Genomic DNA, 17,328 nt, shown 5'->3' on the forward strand with positions numbered 1-17,328 from the left:
GGACCCTGAAATGAGAAACGGGAGTGGGTGGGATGGCACCTCTCCCAGCCCCCTCCCCGGGCCTTTGTGCCAGGGGCCGCCTTTGCCAACTGCCTGCGACAGATCTAGGCACTGAGGTGCCTGTGTATCCCCTCGCCCCCACACTCAGCTTGGGGTTCAGCAGGCTCTTGGGTGGGTAGTGCTGTTACAGACAGGCAGGAAGTGCGCGCCTTTGATTTGAGCCCCTGCAGGTAACTCGGGGCAGACTGGGGAGATCAGAGGTGCAGCTGACAAAGGACAGAGACGCCTGTGTCTGCCTCCTCGTGAGGTCGCTGCAGGGGCAGGTCTTTGAGGGGCCTGCTTACAGGGCTGAGTTTTTATTTGGCTTTTTAAGATGGATCAGGGGTGAGGAGCTGTCCGGGCTGGAAGTCTGTGAGAGTGTGTGTGTGTGGTTGTGTGTGTGTGCACACTTGTGCGTGTCTCTGTGTGTGTTCACTTCACCCACCAACGGGCCTGCCCCTTGCAGGAAAGAGAAACGTACGTGTTCAAGGTAAACCCTTAGAGGCAAGACCTCCTCTCAGCCTTTTCCCTGCATAGTGCTTACCACCAGCCAACATATTTTGTATTTACCTGTTTGCCTCGACGATTGTTCATTTCTCCCCGTTAGACGATAAGGTCCCCCAGGGTAGAGGTTTTTGCCTGTTTTGTTCACCACTGAATCCCCAGAGCCTCGTACATAGTAGGTGTGCAGCAAAATGTTTGTTGAGTGAATGAGTGAAAATGGCAGGCGGTGCTGCCTCCTCATCTCTCTCTACATCTCCTGTGGCCAAGACGCTGGAGGAGAGTTTGGAATGTTGTTGGAGCCCAGGGTCCAAATTCCCAGGGAAGGCGCTCTGATTGGCTGGCTTGAGTCAGGTGCTCTCTCTCTCTCATCCAATCAGCTATGCTGCCCATGTTATAGAAACATACGTGGCTGTTGGTCTGACTGGAGGAATAAAGTTAAGGGGTGGGTGTCTCTGTGGGCTGAAAAGATTCTAGTTTGAACATTCTAGAACAGGGTAGATGGGTTCCCTGCCTTGTCCTCCACGTCTTGTGGTACTGCCCTTGGCTAACCCGGTGACATGGTGGTTCATCCCTGGGGCCCCAAAGTCAGGAAGACCTGGATTCAAATTCCATGTCTACCACTTCCCCTCTGTGTGACCTTAAGTGAGTCATTTACCTCCCTGTGCCTCAGTTTCCTCATCTGCAGTGTGGGGATGGTATTAACATATACTTCTCAGTGAGGGCTCAACATGCCAGGGATTTGCATGGTGCCTGGTCCAGAACCCACGCTTCATCAATAAAGGGTGGCAACCACTCAACAATGAGTCTGCTGTGGAGGCCAACTTTCTGCCAGTGGCCCCGACCTCTGTTCTAGAATTATGTCCCGAGACTCCCATTTGGCAGTCCCTGCAGGGGCAGCAGCCCGTGCCGTCCACTGAGGCGATCGGAGAGGCTTCCAGGGAGGCTGGGGCCAAGCTCTCGCTGACGGTGACGGAGTCTCCCTGGGCCAAGCGGCCGCGTTTCCCGCCAGAGCGGAGAGGACAGGGCTGCTTCCCCACACCCTCCCCACAGGGAGGCCTCGCCAGCAAACCTATTTGTGTCTTGTGAGCTTGAACCCGCCCTCGTTCCAGTTCTCCCCACTTCCTGGGAGAGGGTCAGAGAAGAGCGGTAACAGCAAAGCGACGTATCAGGCGTGGGGCGAGGCTGAAAACAAGGTGCCATCGGGGCCCCCACTTCAGAACCTGAGGCTCTGAGTGCATCAGCTTTGGGAGCCTTGGTGTCTCCACCATCCAGCGAGGTGGGTCAGTCCGAGTCTGCTCAGACTGCGGTGTGTGTGTGTGTTGGGAGGGGGTGTTGGCTGGAGGACCCCTGCATGTGGTGGGCTGCCCCTCTCAGAGGGATGGAGCTCCTTCTACCTACGTTAAATTTGCGATGTATCTGTGTCCCCTTCCGGTCCCAGACACCCAGCTCTGAGCTGCTGAGTCCTCTCTCCTGTTGTCCGAGGGAAAGCCATGTAGAGAGGTGTGAAATCATCGTTCAGGAACATAACAAATAATCACCACGATGGGCACCGTTTATCGAGCCCTCGCTGTGTGCCAAACACTGAACCTGATATGTCATATGGATTGGCTCCCTAACTGCTTTTCTCAGCCCTGACAAGTAGGTGCTAGCATCATCCCCATTTTGCTCACGGGGTCAGGTCGCCTGCCTGAGGTCACAGAGTCAAGATATACGTCCGGTTGGACTGACTCAGAACTACACTCCAGACTATCAGGTGCCCTTCCTGTAGGTCTGACCCCAAAGGCCTAGACTGCAGGACGTGGACATTTTAAGAGCTTGGGGTTTGAAGGGGCCCTTTTGGGAGCCAGAAGCTGGAGCCCCTTCCACGCTGGCCCTGTCCCTTTCAGACTTGATTAACCTGTTGGTGTGTCCACAGCTGGTCTCCGTGTTCCTGTGGCTCTGAGAGTCCTGAGGGAGACTCACCCTCTGGCCTCCCGGGAGGTGCTGCCTTTCTGGGGCAGTTCTGCCAGAGTCAGCCGCCCCGCAGAGCACCCCAGGAGAACGCAGCAGGTCCGAGCTGGTTCTCCACCTGAAGCCTCTTTGCTTCCGCCTAAACCTCTGATCAGCACTCAGCCCACCATCCGATTCTGCTCCCCAGAGGGAGACGTGATGGCCAGAAGGGAAATTCATTAAACCGCCTCATCTCACCCCCACGTTCCTTATTCACGCGCTAAGCGGGATCTCAGAGTTTGTTACGTTCCCTGGCAGCTGCAGGCTTTCTGCATTCCTCAGGACCCTTGGCTCGCAAGAACAGAAATGAATTCCAGCAAGGCGGTTGCAGTTTTCTATCGCTGCGTAGCAAAGCATCCCAAATCGAGTGACTTAGAGCAACCACAGTATATGACTTTTCGCGATTCTGTAAGTTAAGAGTTCAGACAGGGCTCTGCTGGGCAGGTTTTCTGCTCCATGCGGCGTGGGCGGAGGTTGCTGACTCAGTTGCATTCGGCCGGCGGCTGGGCTGGACTGGGAGGTCCAGAGAAGCGTCCTGCCCGGGTCTGCGCCTCACGGTGGTCTATGTGGTCCCTCTCTTTCCTCACTCAGTAGTCTGGCCTGAAGTCCTTTGCGTGGCAGCTGACTCCCAAGAGAACAAAGGTGGTGATTGCCAGGATTCTTAATAGCTCGGTCTGAACCCGGTAGGGCATTACTCCACCATATTCTATTGGAGAGGGGAAAGGGATCCCATCTGCTTGTGGAAGAAAGACTTATGCCCTGGCTGGCATAGCTCAGTGGATTGAGTGCGGGCTGGGAACCAAAGTGTCGCAGGTTCGATTCCCAGCCAGGGTACATTCCTGGGTTGCAGGCCATAACCCCCAGCAACCGCACATTGATGTTTCTCTCTCTCTCTCTCTCTCTCTCCCCTTCCCTCTCTAAAAATAAATAAATAAAATCTTAAAAAAAAAAAAGACTTATGCATCCACAGGAAGGGGTTAAAATCCTGGTTGTCTTGGGAGGCTCTGTCATGTTATACAACAAGGGGAATTTAATATAAGAATTCAGAGCGATCTCAAGGGATCCGAGCCGAGCCCCGTGAAAAGTCTGCTCCTCATCCCACACGGCAGATAACGTAGCCATGCTGCATTTCCCCAGTTGTTGTAGCTCTTCTTGGTCCCCATTCCAGACTCCCAGGGAAGGAACTCTGATTGGCTCAGCTCACCCTGAGTGCTCGCCCCTCATCCAATCAGCCGCGGCCAGAGGTGCCAGGCTGCACGGGTGCCGAGTGCCGCTCCTGAGTGTGCAAAGGGCTTCTGTGAGTGGGACACACTCCCATGAGGTGTCCGCAGGACCTCTAGATACATTAAGGCTGGAGTGGAACGTTTGCTTGGGGAAATTTGTTTTTGTGGGTTCCGGTTTTAACCCCCCCCCCCCCCGCAGTGGTAGGACCCCTCTGCATCCTTATCGTATTTCCTTCTGCCCAGCACCTCTCAGAGCCATTTGCTCACGCACCCTGCCTGCGAAGGGCCAGGCAGCCGGGTGGCTTCCGTCTGAGATCAGCATCCCTCAACAGATGGGCCCCCAAAAGCAATTAGGACTTGTCATTGACCTTGGCGTCCAGATGCTGTGATGGAGGAGGCCGTCAGAGGGACACAACCTGTTGTTGGCAGAATCTGTTGGGTTCCTGTCACCGCTGTGTCTCCGTCCCATCGTCCCCTGTATTTCTGGCGCAGAATTTTTCCGAAAATGTGGACAGAAGGAGACGTGGAGAACAGTGCTTGGGACTTGCTACATCTAATTAGGTGGACATCTTTTTTATCGTTTGAAAAGCTGGCGATCGGCCAAGTCATCCTCTCCTCTTCTAAAGGAAGACTCCCCCCCCCCCCCGCCCCGCATTCTTCTGACCTTGAATCTTAGGCCTTCCATGGACAGGTTTCAGGAGGTCTGGGGCATCCTGATATTATAGATGCATTTAAAATGCCCATGTGTGCCTGTGGGCATTGTAAAGAAATTGTCATTGATTTCCCCGGGTTCGGGGGGACTCTGAACCCCCAGTGTTGTAACTAATAAGCAGCACCTCCTTTTCCAGGGATTGGGCCAACGCTTTCTAATATCTGCAGCTTTGGTAATTCATGGAATCTGTGTGCACAAGATGAAAATGGAAACCTTCATTCCTTAATTAGTTCAGTCACCACCATAAAAGAGAGAACAGGTTAAGTGAACCCTCTACCCCAATGACCAAGCCTGGACCGTGTGCTATCCAAGTCCCTTCACCCTTGGCACCCTTCATGCTTGGGGACAGGTACTTCTTCACGGTGGGGCTGTCCTGTGCATTGTAGGAACTTTGATCAGCGTTCCTGGCCTTCATCCCCCAGATGCCTGTCGTAACCCCCACCCCCGGGTCTGACAACTAACGAGGTCTCCAGGCCTCACTGCGTGCCCTCTGGGGGGCAGAGTCAGCCTCTGTCCAGGACCACCGCGCTGGCCTTGTTGGGTGGCTCACAAAAGGGAAAAGAAGCAAGCCTGAGGATTTTCCTGCCACCATTCTCAGCTTCTAGGGAAATGATGCTGGTTCATTCTCATAAATAGCACACCCTTACGGACTTGAAATAGTTCACTGTTAAAGCACCACACGCTGGCACGTGCGCAAAGCTTCCTGTAGACTCATTTACGTAATTCTCACAACAGCCCTGTGCAGTGGGTGTTGTTAGTCCCATTTTCTTGATGAGGAAACTGAGACACAGGGAGCTCAGCAGCTCGCCCAGGGTCACACAGTTAATGAGCAGTCACAGACCCAGGCTGGCTGGCCCCAGAGCGGTGTCTCACTCTGCTCTTCTACAGAAAGGCAGCCGCTCGTTGCCCAGCGCCGCACTGGGATCTTTCAGCTGAGCTGCATTCCCTTTAACCCTCGTAATGTCCTCCACAGGCGAGGTCGTCTCTGCTCTGCAGCTGAGAAAACAGAAGCCCACGGAGGTTATGACACTTGCCCCGGGGCACAGAGGCCTTGCGTGGCCAAACCAGACTTTGAACTTGAATGTGTCTTGTGCACTCGATCCCATTGCCTTTTGGGGTGCAGACAGGGAAGGCCATGGGCAAGCGACTCCAGGGTTCAGGGAAGTCAGTGGGGCGTCTCAGATATTCGCTCAGCGCAGCTGATTCAGGCTCACGCACGTCAATGCAGCATTTCCCTCCTGACCCCTGCAGCAACCCTTGTCCCCTGTGGGCCTCTGTGCCCCACACTCCCTACACCACTTTCTACAACGGGGAAGGGCAGGTCGAGGGGGTGGCAAGAGCCCCAGCCATAGCACGGAAATAAAGCAGAAACTTCACTCCTCTAAAGAGAGGGACAGCCTCTGGGGAGGTAGACCTAGCCCCGGATCCCGTCCCGGCCACTCACAGCCAGGGGCCCTTGGGTAAGTGACTTCCCCTTTGTGTGCCCTGGTGTGTCCCCCCCCCCCCCCCGTATAAATGGGAGCGAGTAATAGAGCTGATCTCACAGGCTGTAGGTGACCGCAGGAAAACAATGCACATACCTGGTGACTATTAGTGCTCCTGGGTTTATAATGACCCAGCACCTTGCCCGGCAGTGACCACATTAGCTCCCTTGTCTCCGGTTCTGACCTGGGGTAACCCCCCTCCCCAAAGTGCCGAGGCGCAGGCAGGAGTCCCAGTCACCCATCCATCAAGGGGAGACGTCGGGATCTGTGGCTCCCCAGGTGCTGACGGCAATAAACAACCGTGAGAATGAATGAGTCTGGAATGCACGCAGCCCGCCGGCCCGTCCGCCGGCCCGCTGCAGGGCCGCGTGACAGAGCGGCTCCGTCATTGCAGGACAGGCTCCCGAGAGGCCCTGCGCTGGGGTCTCCAGCCGGCCCCTGTCGGAGCAGCCGCAGCTGCCACCGGTTTCCAAATTCTGTGCCCCGGTCGCAGCAGGGGGCCCAGTCTTAACCTCAGAAGATGCCGAATTTGATCAAGTTAACGGTTCCATCCCCTACTTGGCAATTAGGTGAGAGCAAAAGCAACGTGATTATGGAACTGATGGTGTGTGTGTGTGTGAGAGAGAGACACACACACACACACACACACACAGACAACACAGCATCCACTCGCCCGCCCTGCTGCATTGTTACGAATCGTGTGTAATCACAGTAGCTGCTGCTCTGCAGGCAGCTTCCCTGACCCCCCCCCCACCCCCACCCCCAGGGGCGGAACCCCGGCCTTTCGCCCTTTCCCTCCCCCATTCGGGAGTCAATGCCGAAACCCACCGCACCTCGCCAGGCAGGGTGTCCTTCTGAGCTGGGCAGGACGCCGCGTGTGAAGCCTGCTTCCTTGCGTAGCAGCTGAATGTCCCTTAGCCTTCTCTCCCCGCCCAACAGGACGCCGCAGCAGCGCTGGTCTGAGAGCTCGAAGGCTGGCGCCTCAGTATCCCCGAGGCTGGTCTGGACTCTGTAAGGCAGCCTGCAGGTGGCTTCTCCCCGAGTCTGCAGAAGGCCGCCCCCCCAGGGCTGGGCTCCCTACACGGCCGGAGTGTGTACAGCTATGCCTGGGAAAGTGTGTCCTGCGTGTTGGTGCCGACGATGCACACATGCATGTGTGTGTGTGCTCACAAGTGCACGTGGACGTGTGCCTCTACAGGTGTGCCTGTGGGCATATGTGTTCACATGTGGGGACGTGTGCCATCCACGTGTGTGTGTGTGTGTGTGTGTGTGTGTGTTTAGAAACAGGCCCGCGAGTCCCGTTAACTTCTCGTTACCGCGGCCCCCGTAAAAGCTTTAGAAAGACACGTTTCGTGGCCAGGCTGTAGCACCCTGGTTACACAGGAAAAATGTGAGTACAGGGAGTCATAAAAGCCACACGCTTCCAGAAGGAGTCATTAGCAGCAGCCATTCACTGGGCCGTTACCGTGTTCCAGGCGTCTCCTAAACGCCCTCGTTCCATCTCCGCAGCAGTCCTGGGGGCGGGGGTGGGAAGGGCTGTGTTTTCCCTGATTTGCAAAAGGGAGGCTCAGAAAGCCTAAGTGACTTTCTTGAGGTCACAGAGCTAAGGAGGTAGCAAAGCGCGAAGGCGGACACACCTGTAGTGTCAGGAGACCGGGTCCAGCCCACGTGTAGACGGATCCCGGGACCTGCCTGTCCCGTTCCACCGGGAACCCCTACAGCGTCTGAGACTCCTACCGCTCCGGGCCTCCCAGGGGTTCCGGTCCAATGTCCCCGTGCTGTCTCAAAACAGCAGGGGTGGAGTCTCCTCTGTGGGAAGCCCTTGGATGCTGTCCCGTCCATGGGAGACTCGGGCCGCTGCTCGGAGGGGCCGCCACCTGTCTCCCCAGCCCCGTCTCCCGCCATCCAGCCCGCCAGCCGAGCTGAGCATCTCCTAGGTCCTTTGCACACGCCATTCCCTCATCCCCCAGTGCCCTCCCTCAGCCTTGTTACTGGGGCAGCTCCCCTGTGGGCCTCAGCTCAACGGCCCCTCCCCCCCGAAGCCCCATCCCTCCCCTGTGCGTTCTCACAGGTGCTCCCACACGTCCTTCAGAGGACGCACCGCAAGCGGGGTTACAATGGCCTCGGTGCTTGTTCAGATAACGTCTGAGCCCCTCGCTGGAGCTCTGGGTCCCCGAGGCGGGGCCTCATCTGCTGGGCTCCCTGCGGGGTCCTCACCATCACCCTAGCACAGGGCAGGTGCTCCATAAGTATGTGTCAAATGAATGAGCAGCTCATCCAGATCCTCGCAGATGGCAAGGTCGGACCAAGGTGGGAACCCCCTTCCCACCACCTGCAGGGGTCATCCGTCGGTCCCCCAAGGAGGGGACACGCCCTGTCCGAGCCAGGGCAGGCGCCCGCCCGACTTTCCCGGGTAACCGACAGGCCCCCTGAAGCCCACAGACCGGCGATGGATGTTCCTCAGACGTGAGGCTTCAGGAGTCGTCGTGCAGTTAATCGGGCGTGTGAAGACATTAATGAGAGAGCGGCGGGCACTTACAGTGTCCAGCTAATTGGGCACTTACGCGGAGCCATTAAATAGGCAAGCAACGGCAGCCCCAGGGTGCAGATGGGGCTTCTCCTGCTCCTGGGGGGTCCTTCCGTGCCAAAACACGAGGGGCCGCCCTGAGGCCTCGGCCTCGGGGTCTGAGAACCCCTGAGTGTCGCCCGCGGAGGGGACTTCAGGTGCGGCTCATCTAACCTTGAGTGTTGGATTCTGGACCAGGGTCCCGGAGAACGGAGGCTTTTCAAGGCCGAGGACTGGGTCAGAGGCAGGGGTCAAACCCACAGCTTTTAACCCGTGACTTGTGTGTTCTCTGTCTTCAGAGTCTCCTTCCTCTCCTCGTGAAAGGAAACACGGGTCGTTGTGGAAAGAGAAGGAGGCACAGAGCTGGTGGGGTGCTTGGGGAGGGTGGGGTGGAGGCACAAAGAAGAGGATGAAGTTACTCACAAGCCCCGCCCCCGCCCGGAGCAACAGTCGCTGTGTGCGGTTCCGTGTGTCTTCCTTCTGGCTGTTTCGGTTCAGTGCACAGCATGACGGTGTTCAGATGCGCGTGTGCCAAACCCAGACTCACATGGTAACGGTTCTGCATCGCGGGTTCTGGTTTGTTTTTTTCTTAAACCCACTTACTATCATAAGGAGAGCATTTCCCCATGTGATTGGTCCCACTACTTCCTCCCTTCCCGCCACATTCCGTGAGGTGTGGCCAGGGACGTGCCAGCATCCAAGGAAGCCACCTCAAAGCTAGATTCCTAGGTCCCCCCACCCCCCCCACCGGCCCTGTAGAATCCTTGTCTGAATGTCGAACACTCTCCCCAGGTGATCTAGGGGCGCCATAAACGTCGGGCTCTCCAGGGGGCTGCGTGCCGAAACACTGGTGACCAGGGTTACCTGGACCCCACGGCTGAGAAGGGTGGGAGTGGGAGCCCACACAGGGGTATTCTTTGTTAATGTGGGCGATCGGCCTGCAGGGGGCGCTGTGAGCATTTTCCATGACGCTTACAGCCCTCTCCTGCCGCGACTGGTAACCGCTGTCTACGGAAGACTGGTCCAGACCTGGGGAGAACTTTTATGAGTTGATCTGAGCCGAACTGACAGCAGTTGCTGGGAAGCGAAGTCTCAGCGGGTGGAGAAAATGCTCCAGAGAATGGCAGTCTTGCAGCTTGTGCTGTGCATTAGAATCAAAGGAGGAAGGCTAAGGAGGGTTACGGGAAATTCACGGGTGACAGATCAGGGAGAAAGCAAGGTGGGGACACCTCTGAGACTGGATCAAAAGCTAACTGGAGAGACCCCCCCGCCTCCTTTCCCTGGGTAGGTGCAGGGCAGTTAACAATGACCCCTTACTGCCTGTAGAGCAGGTGTGCGGGGGACAAGGTAGCACTGTTGTGGGGGGGGGGGGGTCTGTGCTCTCCGCTCTGGCGGGAGATGTTGCCCTGAGGGGCCTGGAGAAAGGGGGTCACTCGGACTCGTGGAAAGTATGTTAACTTAGACAACCGACAGGCTCAGGGAAGGTCAGGGTTGACCTTTGTCAAGAAAGATAGCAGCCTAGGACATGACTCCCCTTGTGACTCGCTTTTAGTTGGGAAGTTGTCATTTCAGGCCACCCCAGGTGGGGCCTTAGGTCTCGGAGTTGGTGGGGCCACCTCTCGGGCCTCCCCGGAGCTCGTCGGGTTCAGCGTGTGGCCCCTTTTTCATCCACACAACAAGCGTGCCTTCCGGGGTGGAGACGCTGGGTTGTCCCGTCTCCAGGATAAAGACGCGTTCATGGCTCGTGGTCTTGATGTAATTCTGACTTCGCTCCCCACAGAGCTCTCTGTCCTGGTTTTCGCTCTTCGGCCAGTGGGGCCTCCCTGTTGGGGCCCCAGCTTCGGGGGCTGCAGGACCCCCCTGGCTCGTCTGGGCCTCCAAGCAGAGAAGGGTCCACCCACCCCCACCCCACGTCTCCTCTCTCTACTGGTCTGCGCCGAATCCCCCCGTAACAAGGGTCCCTGAGGGGAAACGGCGGAATAATGAGCTCAAGTCCCTTGTTTTTCTGTTTTCTGTGCCGTTTGCCACCCCGGACGGAAGCCAGCCAGACACTCCCAGTAGGACGCGGGTTAATGGGGCATTTCTGCAGTCAGGATTAAAGGGTGGGAGAGGCGGGTGTTGTGGAAGAGAGGCTAGAATGTGGGCCTGCAAGGGGTGGGCGACTCCAGGGCCCTGGTTTGCCAAGAGGAGGCAGGAGCTCCCCCCCCCCCCGCCCGAACATGGCGCGAGAACGAGGGCCTGGCCCTGGCTGAGGGGCCCCAGGCAGGCCTCTCACCCTCTCTGTGCTCTGGGACGCCCCCTGAGAAAATGAGAACAAAATCTAACCATTTCCAGCTGAGACGGGGGATGAAGGAGAAACTCGGGGAGAGCAAGGCTGTTGAGGAGCGAAACGTCACCATACGAGCAGTGACCACCCCCCGCCTCCATTAGCTCACCTCATGGTCTCATAGTATTTTTTATAATTCTGCGGCATCGGAAGGCACCCAGGGGGACAAAACCCAGAGCTGAAATGCAGATTTCTCACCCTGCGCTGAGGGCTCTGCAGAGAAGCAGGATTGAGGGGGCAGCTGTTGGGCGTCTTGTCCCAGCCTCAGGGGAGTGGGCGGCGGGCGGGACAGGCCCAGAGGGAGGTGATGGTGCTCGAACCTCAGTGCTTACAGATGACTGAGGGCCTGAGGGCCGTGGTGTGGGGAAGGCAGGGGAATGGGGCCCAGTGGGGGTGGGAGTGCTAGGCGGGGGGGTGGGGGGGGCACCCGGGGCTCTGCGTGGAGCATCCTGGCAGCGTGTGCAGCGGTTCCGAACAGGGACTCGGAGCCAGCCTGCCGGGCTCTGACCTCCCAGCTCTCTCCACCTCCCAGCTGTGCAACTTGGGTAAAATCGCCGAACCTCTCTCTGCCTCAGTGTTCTCATTTGGAAGAAGGGGACGAGAATAGCCCCGAGCTGATAGTGCCGCTGGAAGGGTTCGCTCATCAGATCCGGGGGGCCTGCTGATCTCTGTGCCGGGCACAGAGTAAGTGCTCAGCAAACCACTGCTGTTGCTCCAGGCGTTCTGAGACCACGGACTGGGGGCTCGCTCCCGGTTACTGCCGCCTCCGCCCGTCATCCTATAAAAACAATTTCTAGGGAAAAGGCAGGGGTGGGGGGAGGAGGACGAAGGGAAGGGAGAAGGCCGCTCTCTCCGATCTGGGTCACAGCGGAGCCTGCAGAGCCTGCAGGCTGCTTTTGGCTCTTCCTCTGGCAGAGCGGCTCGCTGCTGAATGGAGCACAAAGGAAAGCCTGCTATTTTTAACATCGAGAGCCCCAGCGCTTGGAGCGGGCGGCTGGAACCAGGAGGGCCTGTGGGGAAAAGCAGCATCAAGTGGCTGCCAGGGACCTTCTGGAGCCCGGGATGCCCAAGGCCCAGTCCAGGGCTTCTCCCACCCTCGGTGTCCACAGCTGGGACCCAGCCTGGGGAGGGAAGGGCAGGGTCCAGCTCCGTTTGGGTCCCCTGGCTGTGGCTGGAATGGGAACAATACAGTCTTATTTGAAGGAAGGGCAAGGAGCTGACTTCCGGGAGGCGGGATGTGCTCCAGAACCTACCTGAGATCCAGATTAGGGTGTTGCCCAGGGGCAGTGGTTAGGCAGCCTTGCTCTTGAGAGTGTGCCAGGGGCCTGTGGCATCGTGTGGGATCACGCGGGAGCTTTCTAGAAATGCAGCACCTCAGGCCCCACCCAGACCTGGTGGTTCAGAATCTGCCTTTGAACAAGATGTGCAGTTGTGCGCATGTTAAGTCTGAGAAGTGCTCGTGGAAAGCATGTAAACTTGGGTTCTCGTGTCGGCTCTGCTGCTTCCTAGCTGTATGACCCTGGGAAAGCCATCTTACTTCCCTGTTCCCTGGGGTGGGTTGGCTGGCTGGCGAAGCACCTCGCGGCATGCCAGGCGGACACTAAGCACGATGTAAGTCTCAGTCACTCTCTGTCACCTGCCAGTCGATTCAGCCTGCCGTTGCTGGACATGGACTTGGGAAGCGGGCACCCCTCACTCCTCCATTCAGTGACTCGCCCATCCTGTAGGGACACTCACGGTGGTCCGGGAGGCACTGGCCCTGGGGACACAGCAGGGACGGGACAGACAAGGTCCCTGTCCTGGGGGAGCTCGTCGTCCAGAGGGGCAGCCGGAAGCGGACTCGCGACAAACTAATTCCTTAATGCAGATAATCTCACAGTCACTTACCGATGTGGCTAGTGCTTCGGAGATGTGCAGGGTTGCTGTTGGGGTACGTGAAGTGGGTGGTCAGAAAAAGCGGTGTTTCAGTTGGGATCCGAAGGGTAAGGGGAATCTAGCCAGGAAAAGTGCAGGAGTGAGTGTGTGTGTGTGTGTGTGTGTGTGAGAGAGAGAGAGAGAGAGAGAGAGGACTAAAACGTGTGGGGGCAAAGGGGGGCCTGGATTCCAGGCACAAGGAACAGAGTGTGCAAAGTGCCGCGGCAGATAGAACTGGGAGGGACTTGGAGAAGCCGCGTGTAACCACAGCAGTGGTTCTCCACCTGGAGCTTGCACCCAGACTCTCCGGACGGCTTGTGAAAACAGATTGCTGGGCGCCACCCTCAGAGTCTCTGATTCTGCAGGTCTGGGGTGGGGCCCAATAATCTGCATTTCTAAGAAGCTCCCGGGGGGGGGGGGGGGGGGGGGGATGCTGATGCAGAGGATAAAGACCCTGGAAGAACCACTGAACTGCAGCCTTGAAAGCCAGACCTGGAGGGAGAAGGGGATTGAGGTTCCACCCAGGGCCAGACCACAGAGTGTCACAGGGCCTCCTGGAATGGGCAGCAGCTACAGCTTTTCAAGTGGAGCGGGAGGGTCGTGGTCAGATTCGTGCTTTAGGAATAGGGCCCTGGCTGTGGTGGGGAGACCAGGCTGTACGGACCGGGAACGTTGGCAGGCCCACCGTGAAGCAGGTGCTGCGGTTGGCCAGCATAGATGGCAGCGGCTTGGTTGAGGTGAGGATGGGGGGACATGGGTGGGTTCTAGCAACGTGAAGGAAGTGGGCACAGCAGGTTCAGGTCTGGTCCTTGCGTATCCGGGGGGAGGGGCTCAAGGAAGCCCTCAGATGCCAGCTTGAGCAAGCTAGCGCCCGGTGGGGCCATTTGCTGAGGATGGGGACATGGGTGCTGGGGGTGGGGGCGGGGAGCAGCCTGGATGAGAGTTCAGACAGATGCACAGGCTTGAGGTGCCTGTGAAGACATCTGCGTGGCGACGCCATGCCGACAAGTTGACAAACGGACCTGGAGCCCAGAGGCGGTTTCCTAGAAGAAGTGACATGAAGTAGACAGGACTAGACCGATTCCTCATCGGAAGTCAGTAGAATGGATGGGCTTTGGGGGATCTGGGAGGGGCTCTGTGATTTTTCTGAAAATGCATCAGACTTCATGTGCCTGTTTCTTGGGGAGGGTCCGAGAGTCCTCATCAGACACCTAAGAGTCTATGACTCTGAGAAGGTTGAGACCACTGGCCTGTTACTGTGGGAGAGGCAGGTGGTCTCTGGTCCTGTCAGGCCCTCAGTGCCCTGTCTCTGCTTCCAGGCGCCTGGTGGACCGTTTGGAGAACATGAGGAAGAACGTGGCCGGGGACGGGGTGAACCGCTGCATCCTGTGTGGAGAGCAGCTGGGGATGCTGGGCTCTGCCTGTGTGGTGTGTGAGGACTGTAAGAAGGTACCATCCCCCTCCTCTTCCCCGAATCCCTGCTCCTCACACGCAGAGGGGCTAGGTCTGGGCTCCAGCCTTGGGGGACCCCGGCTCTTGGGAATGGAGCTTGGATCCTGAAGGGTAGTTGCCAGAGTGTGATTCCTTGTGAGATACTGTCATGCCCAGCTGTCTCCCGAAGTAACCCTGGTCCTGGTTCCTCCCGTGGAAGTCCCTGTGGCCCTTCTGTCCCCTCAGAGCTCAGCTCCATCCAGAATGAACTTGGGAGCTCAACTGAGGTAGGACATGAGCTGTGGCGGAGCCTGCAAGTATCCAGGTTGTGGCTTAGCAAGTCCCATGTCACATTGAAGAGTACGTCAGGCACACATCTATACACGTGTGTACATGGAAGGCTAACCCAGCATTCTCTTGCCTTGAGTTATAGTTCAAGTGACTTAGAAAGCCCCTTTCCAGCTGAGTTAGCACAACTGGGCTTCGAGAGCCTTCGTTCTTGAAGCTGGGCAGGGGGGCCTTGTGCTCCTCTACCCCGTGCCCTCTCCTCAGCTGTGTGCACTTGACAGTGCCAGGGCAGAGCCAGAACTGTGTCCTTGGTTCAGCCTGATTCCCAGGACAGGAGTTCAGGAGAGCGATGCACCTGGAAACATCCATAAGGTCACTTGGCATCTCCTGCTTAGAGTCCCACTTAGCATTTAGATGGAATACTGAGGAAAGTTGATCTATTCCACACACACACACACACACACACACACACACAACCCTTGTCTGCTGCAGGCAGCCAAGAGTGAGAATTTGGTGATCTGTTAGGTTTTTCTATTTGCTTTGACTTCCAGGAAACGGCCAAAAGTGTAACGTCCCGTCACGCAGTCACGGCATCTGCTCAGATAACTTCCTTCTCTTCACTGAAGCGTTGACACTGTAGTCATAGCCTAGGTTGTCTCAGGTTTACTTGAAAAGAAAGAAGGAATAAATTAATAAGCAATATGGATGTATAGCTTTTCCTCTTTGAAAATCATGTCCATTGTCTCCCCTGTATGGATGCTGAAAACCCAGACCCCCCCAGGGAGCCTTGGAGAATTTCTTTATCCAGTGCTTGGGAATGACTCCCATTCTTGCTATTGGAAATTAAGACTCAGGTTGGAAATGTATTCTAACTGGCCTTGGTCATGGGCAGGAGGTGAGAGAAGGAAAGTTCTAGCTCTTTACGATGGGGCTCCATCATCGCCCTTCCCAGCCACCTGCCCCGATCACTAGCAGCTCGCAGCCTAGTGTATCTGAGTGTGCGCTGGCCCGTGTTTCGTCCCCAGAATGTCTGCACCAAGTGTGGGGTGGAGACCTCCAACAACCGCCCGCAGCCCGTGTGGCTCTGCAAAATCTGCCTGGAGCAGAGGGAGGTGAGTGGACTTGTCCTGTCGGGCTTTTCGAGCACCACCCTTTTCATCCAGTTCCCTCTCCCTCCCTAGAACCAAGGGATCAGGGTGGCAGGTAGGAGCTGGAGGACCTGGTCAGGGATGTGCCTTAAGGGGTGGTTATAGAAGGAAGCAGCTCAGCTGTGAACACTGGCAGAACACCTCCTGGGTGCCGGAGCAAGTTTACTTCTTCCTCTCCTAGTTCTCTCCCTGGTAGCAGGGTGCGGCACATCACAAGTAAGATTTGGAAGACTTGGTGCCCGGTCTTTGTCCTTGCACTCTCTGGTTGTATAACCTTATACAAGTTCACACCTTCGTGATGTCCAACTTTCTCCATCAAGAAGATGGGTCTAGCCAGGCCCTCTCTGTTGAGTGGTCAGGGTGGTGTGGGAATCACATAGAAATAGTGAAAGACTGTATCCTGGTAAGAAAAGTGCGCCAGCTATGGTCAGGGTGCTTAGGGAAGGGAGCAAAGCTCAAAAGTGACACTCACAAAGGCAGGGGCCATCGTGTGTGGCTGCTTTGTCGTCACCCTCTACCTCTCCTCCCCAAGGTGTGGAAGCGCTCTGGAGCCTGGTTCTTCAAGGGCTTCCCCAAGCAGGTCCTCCCACAGCCGATGCCTATAAGGAAGCCCAAGGCCCAGCAGCCTGCCAGTGAGCCCACTGGCCCTGAGCAGCCCACCCCTGAGCCCACGCACACCACCCGGGCTCCAACTCGAGGTAAGACCCCCCCCCAAAAAAAACCCCACCAAGAACAAAAACAAAACGTCTACTTTCAGGACCAAGGACAGCTCTCGGCTAACTGGTCTACCTGGAGAATGTCCTGCTATGTGTGTTTTCTGCACATTCAGTGGAGAGCCAGCCTCTGGGCTCGGGTCTAGGAATCCCACATGGCCTCCACAGCTCACCAACAAGGCAGCACAGAGAACTCTTCAACAGTCTCAGGCTTCCAAAAGCCTTTGTTGTCATTTTTGATGGAGCATTTAAGGGTACAACAGAGGCAGAAATTAAAATTAGGAACGGAGAGAGACTCACAACCAAAACACACCGGAGCCTGGGGGTGCATTTGAGGTTTGCTGAGGCAGCCCTCCTTGCCCCTGATATTTCTTCTTCAACCATCAGCAAATCTGAAATTGGACTAATTAAAAGTGAGAGAGGAATAGAGAGGAAATCAGTAAAAGACAATTACCACTACCGTGGATATTATCGTTGTTATCCCAGTATTAATTATTAAAGTGATGATTAAAAGGGAGAGGCAAGACCGTACAGAGAAGACAAGGCAACCGCAGTGAACACACATTAACTGAATGAGACCACAAGGACTGCCAGGATAAAGACCCTGCAGCAACCTCGCTTCACACTGAGGGGTCATTTCTGGTCTGAATGAGGGTTCTGGGGTAGCAAGCGGCGCTTCTGGGAGGAAGATCTTGAAAACTGATGTGCTCCACTGTGTCTCCTGGAGCTTCCTAACATGCCAGCACCGGGCCTGGCACTCCAAAGGCATCAATAAACACTTCCTCCCTGCAGAGAGTGACCACATGGCCAGTGTCCTCTGCATCCCTGAGCAGTCCCCATTTCTGCCTGTAGCGTGCCCTCCTTCCTGGCAAAGCATCGCTCCCTCTAGGCCGAGAAGGTTGGACAGCCTCACTGCCAAGGTCTTGAAGGTCTGACGACAGGAGGCCCTGGATCTGAACTCCAGCTCTGCCACTTGCTGGCCAGGCGAGCT

General features: G+C 56.7%; 1 protein-coding gene across 3 annotated transcripts in view; it reads left to right on the top strand.

Moving 5' to 3' along the window:
- Positions 1 to 17,328, top strand: part of RPH3A (rabphilin 3A) — a 99,147-nt gene that overhangs the window by 59,424 nt on the left and 22,395 nt on the right. For all 3 annotated transcript variants that reach the window (XM_036013853.1, XM_036013854.1, XM_028528486.2), the window contains 3 exons: positions 14,077 to 14,206; positions 15,502 to 15,588; positions 16,157 to 16,322. In XM_036013853.1, the coding sequence (XP_035869746.1) occupies positions 14,077 to 14,206; positions 15,502 to 15,588; positions 16,157 to 16,322 (383 nt within the window). The remainder of the gene's footprint in view (positions 1 to 14,076; positions 14,207 to 15,501; positions 15,589 to 16,156; positions 16,323 to 17,328) is intronic.

The sequence above is a fragment of the Phyllostomus discolor genome, chromosome 13 (genome assembly GCF_004126475.2).
Source record: "Phyllostomus discolor isolate MPI-MPIP mPhyDis1 chromosome 13, mPhyDis1.pri.v3, whole genome shotgun sequence".
NCBI classification, from domain to species: domain Eukaryota; kingdom Metazoa; phylum Chordata; class Mammalia; order Chiroptera; family Phyllostomidae; genus Phyllostomus; species Phyllostomus discolor.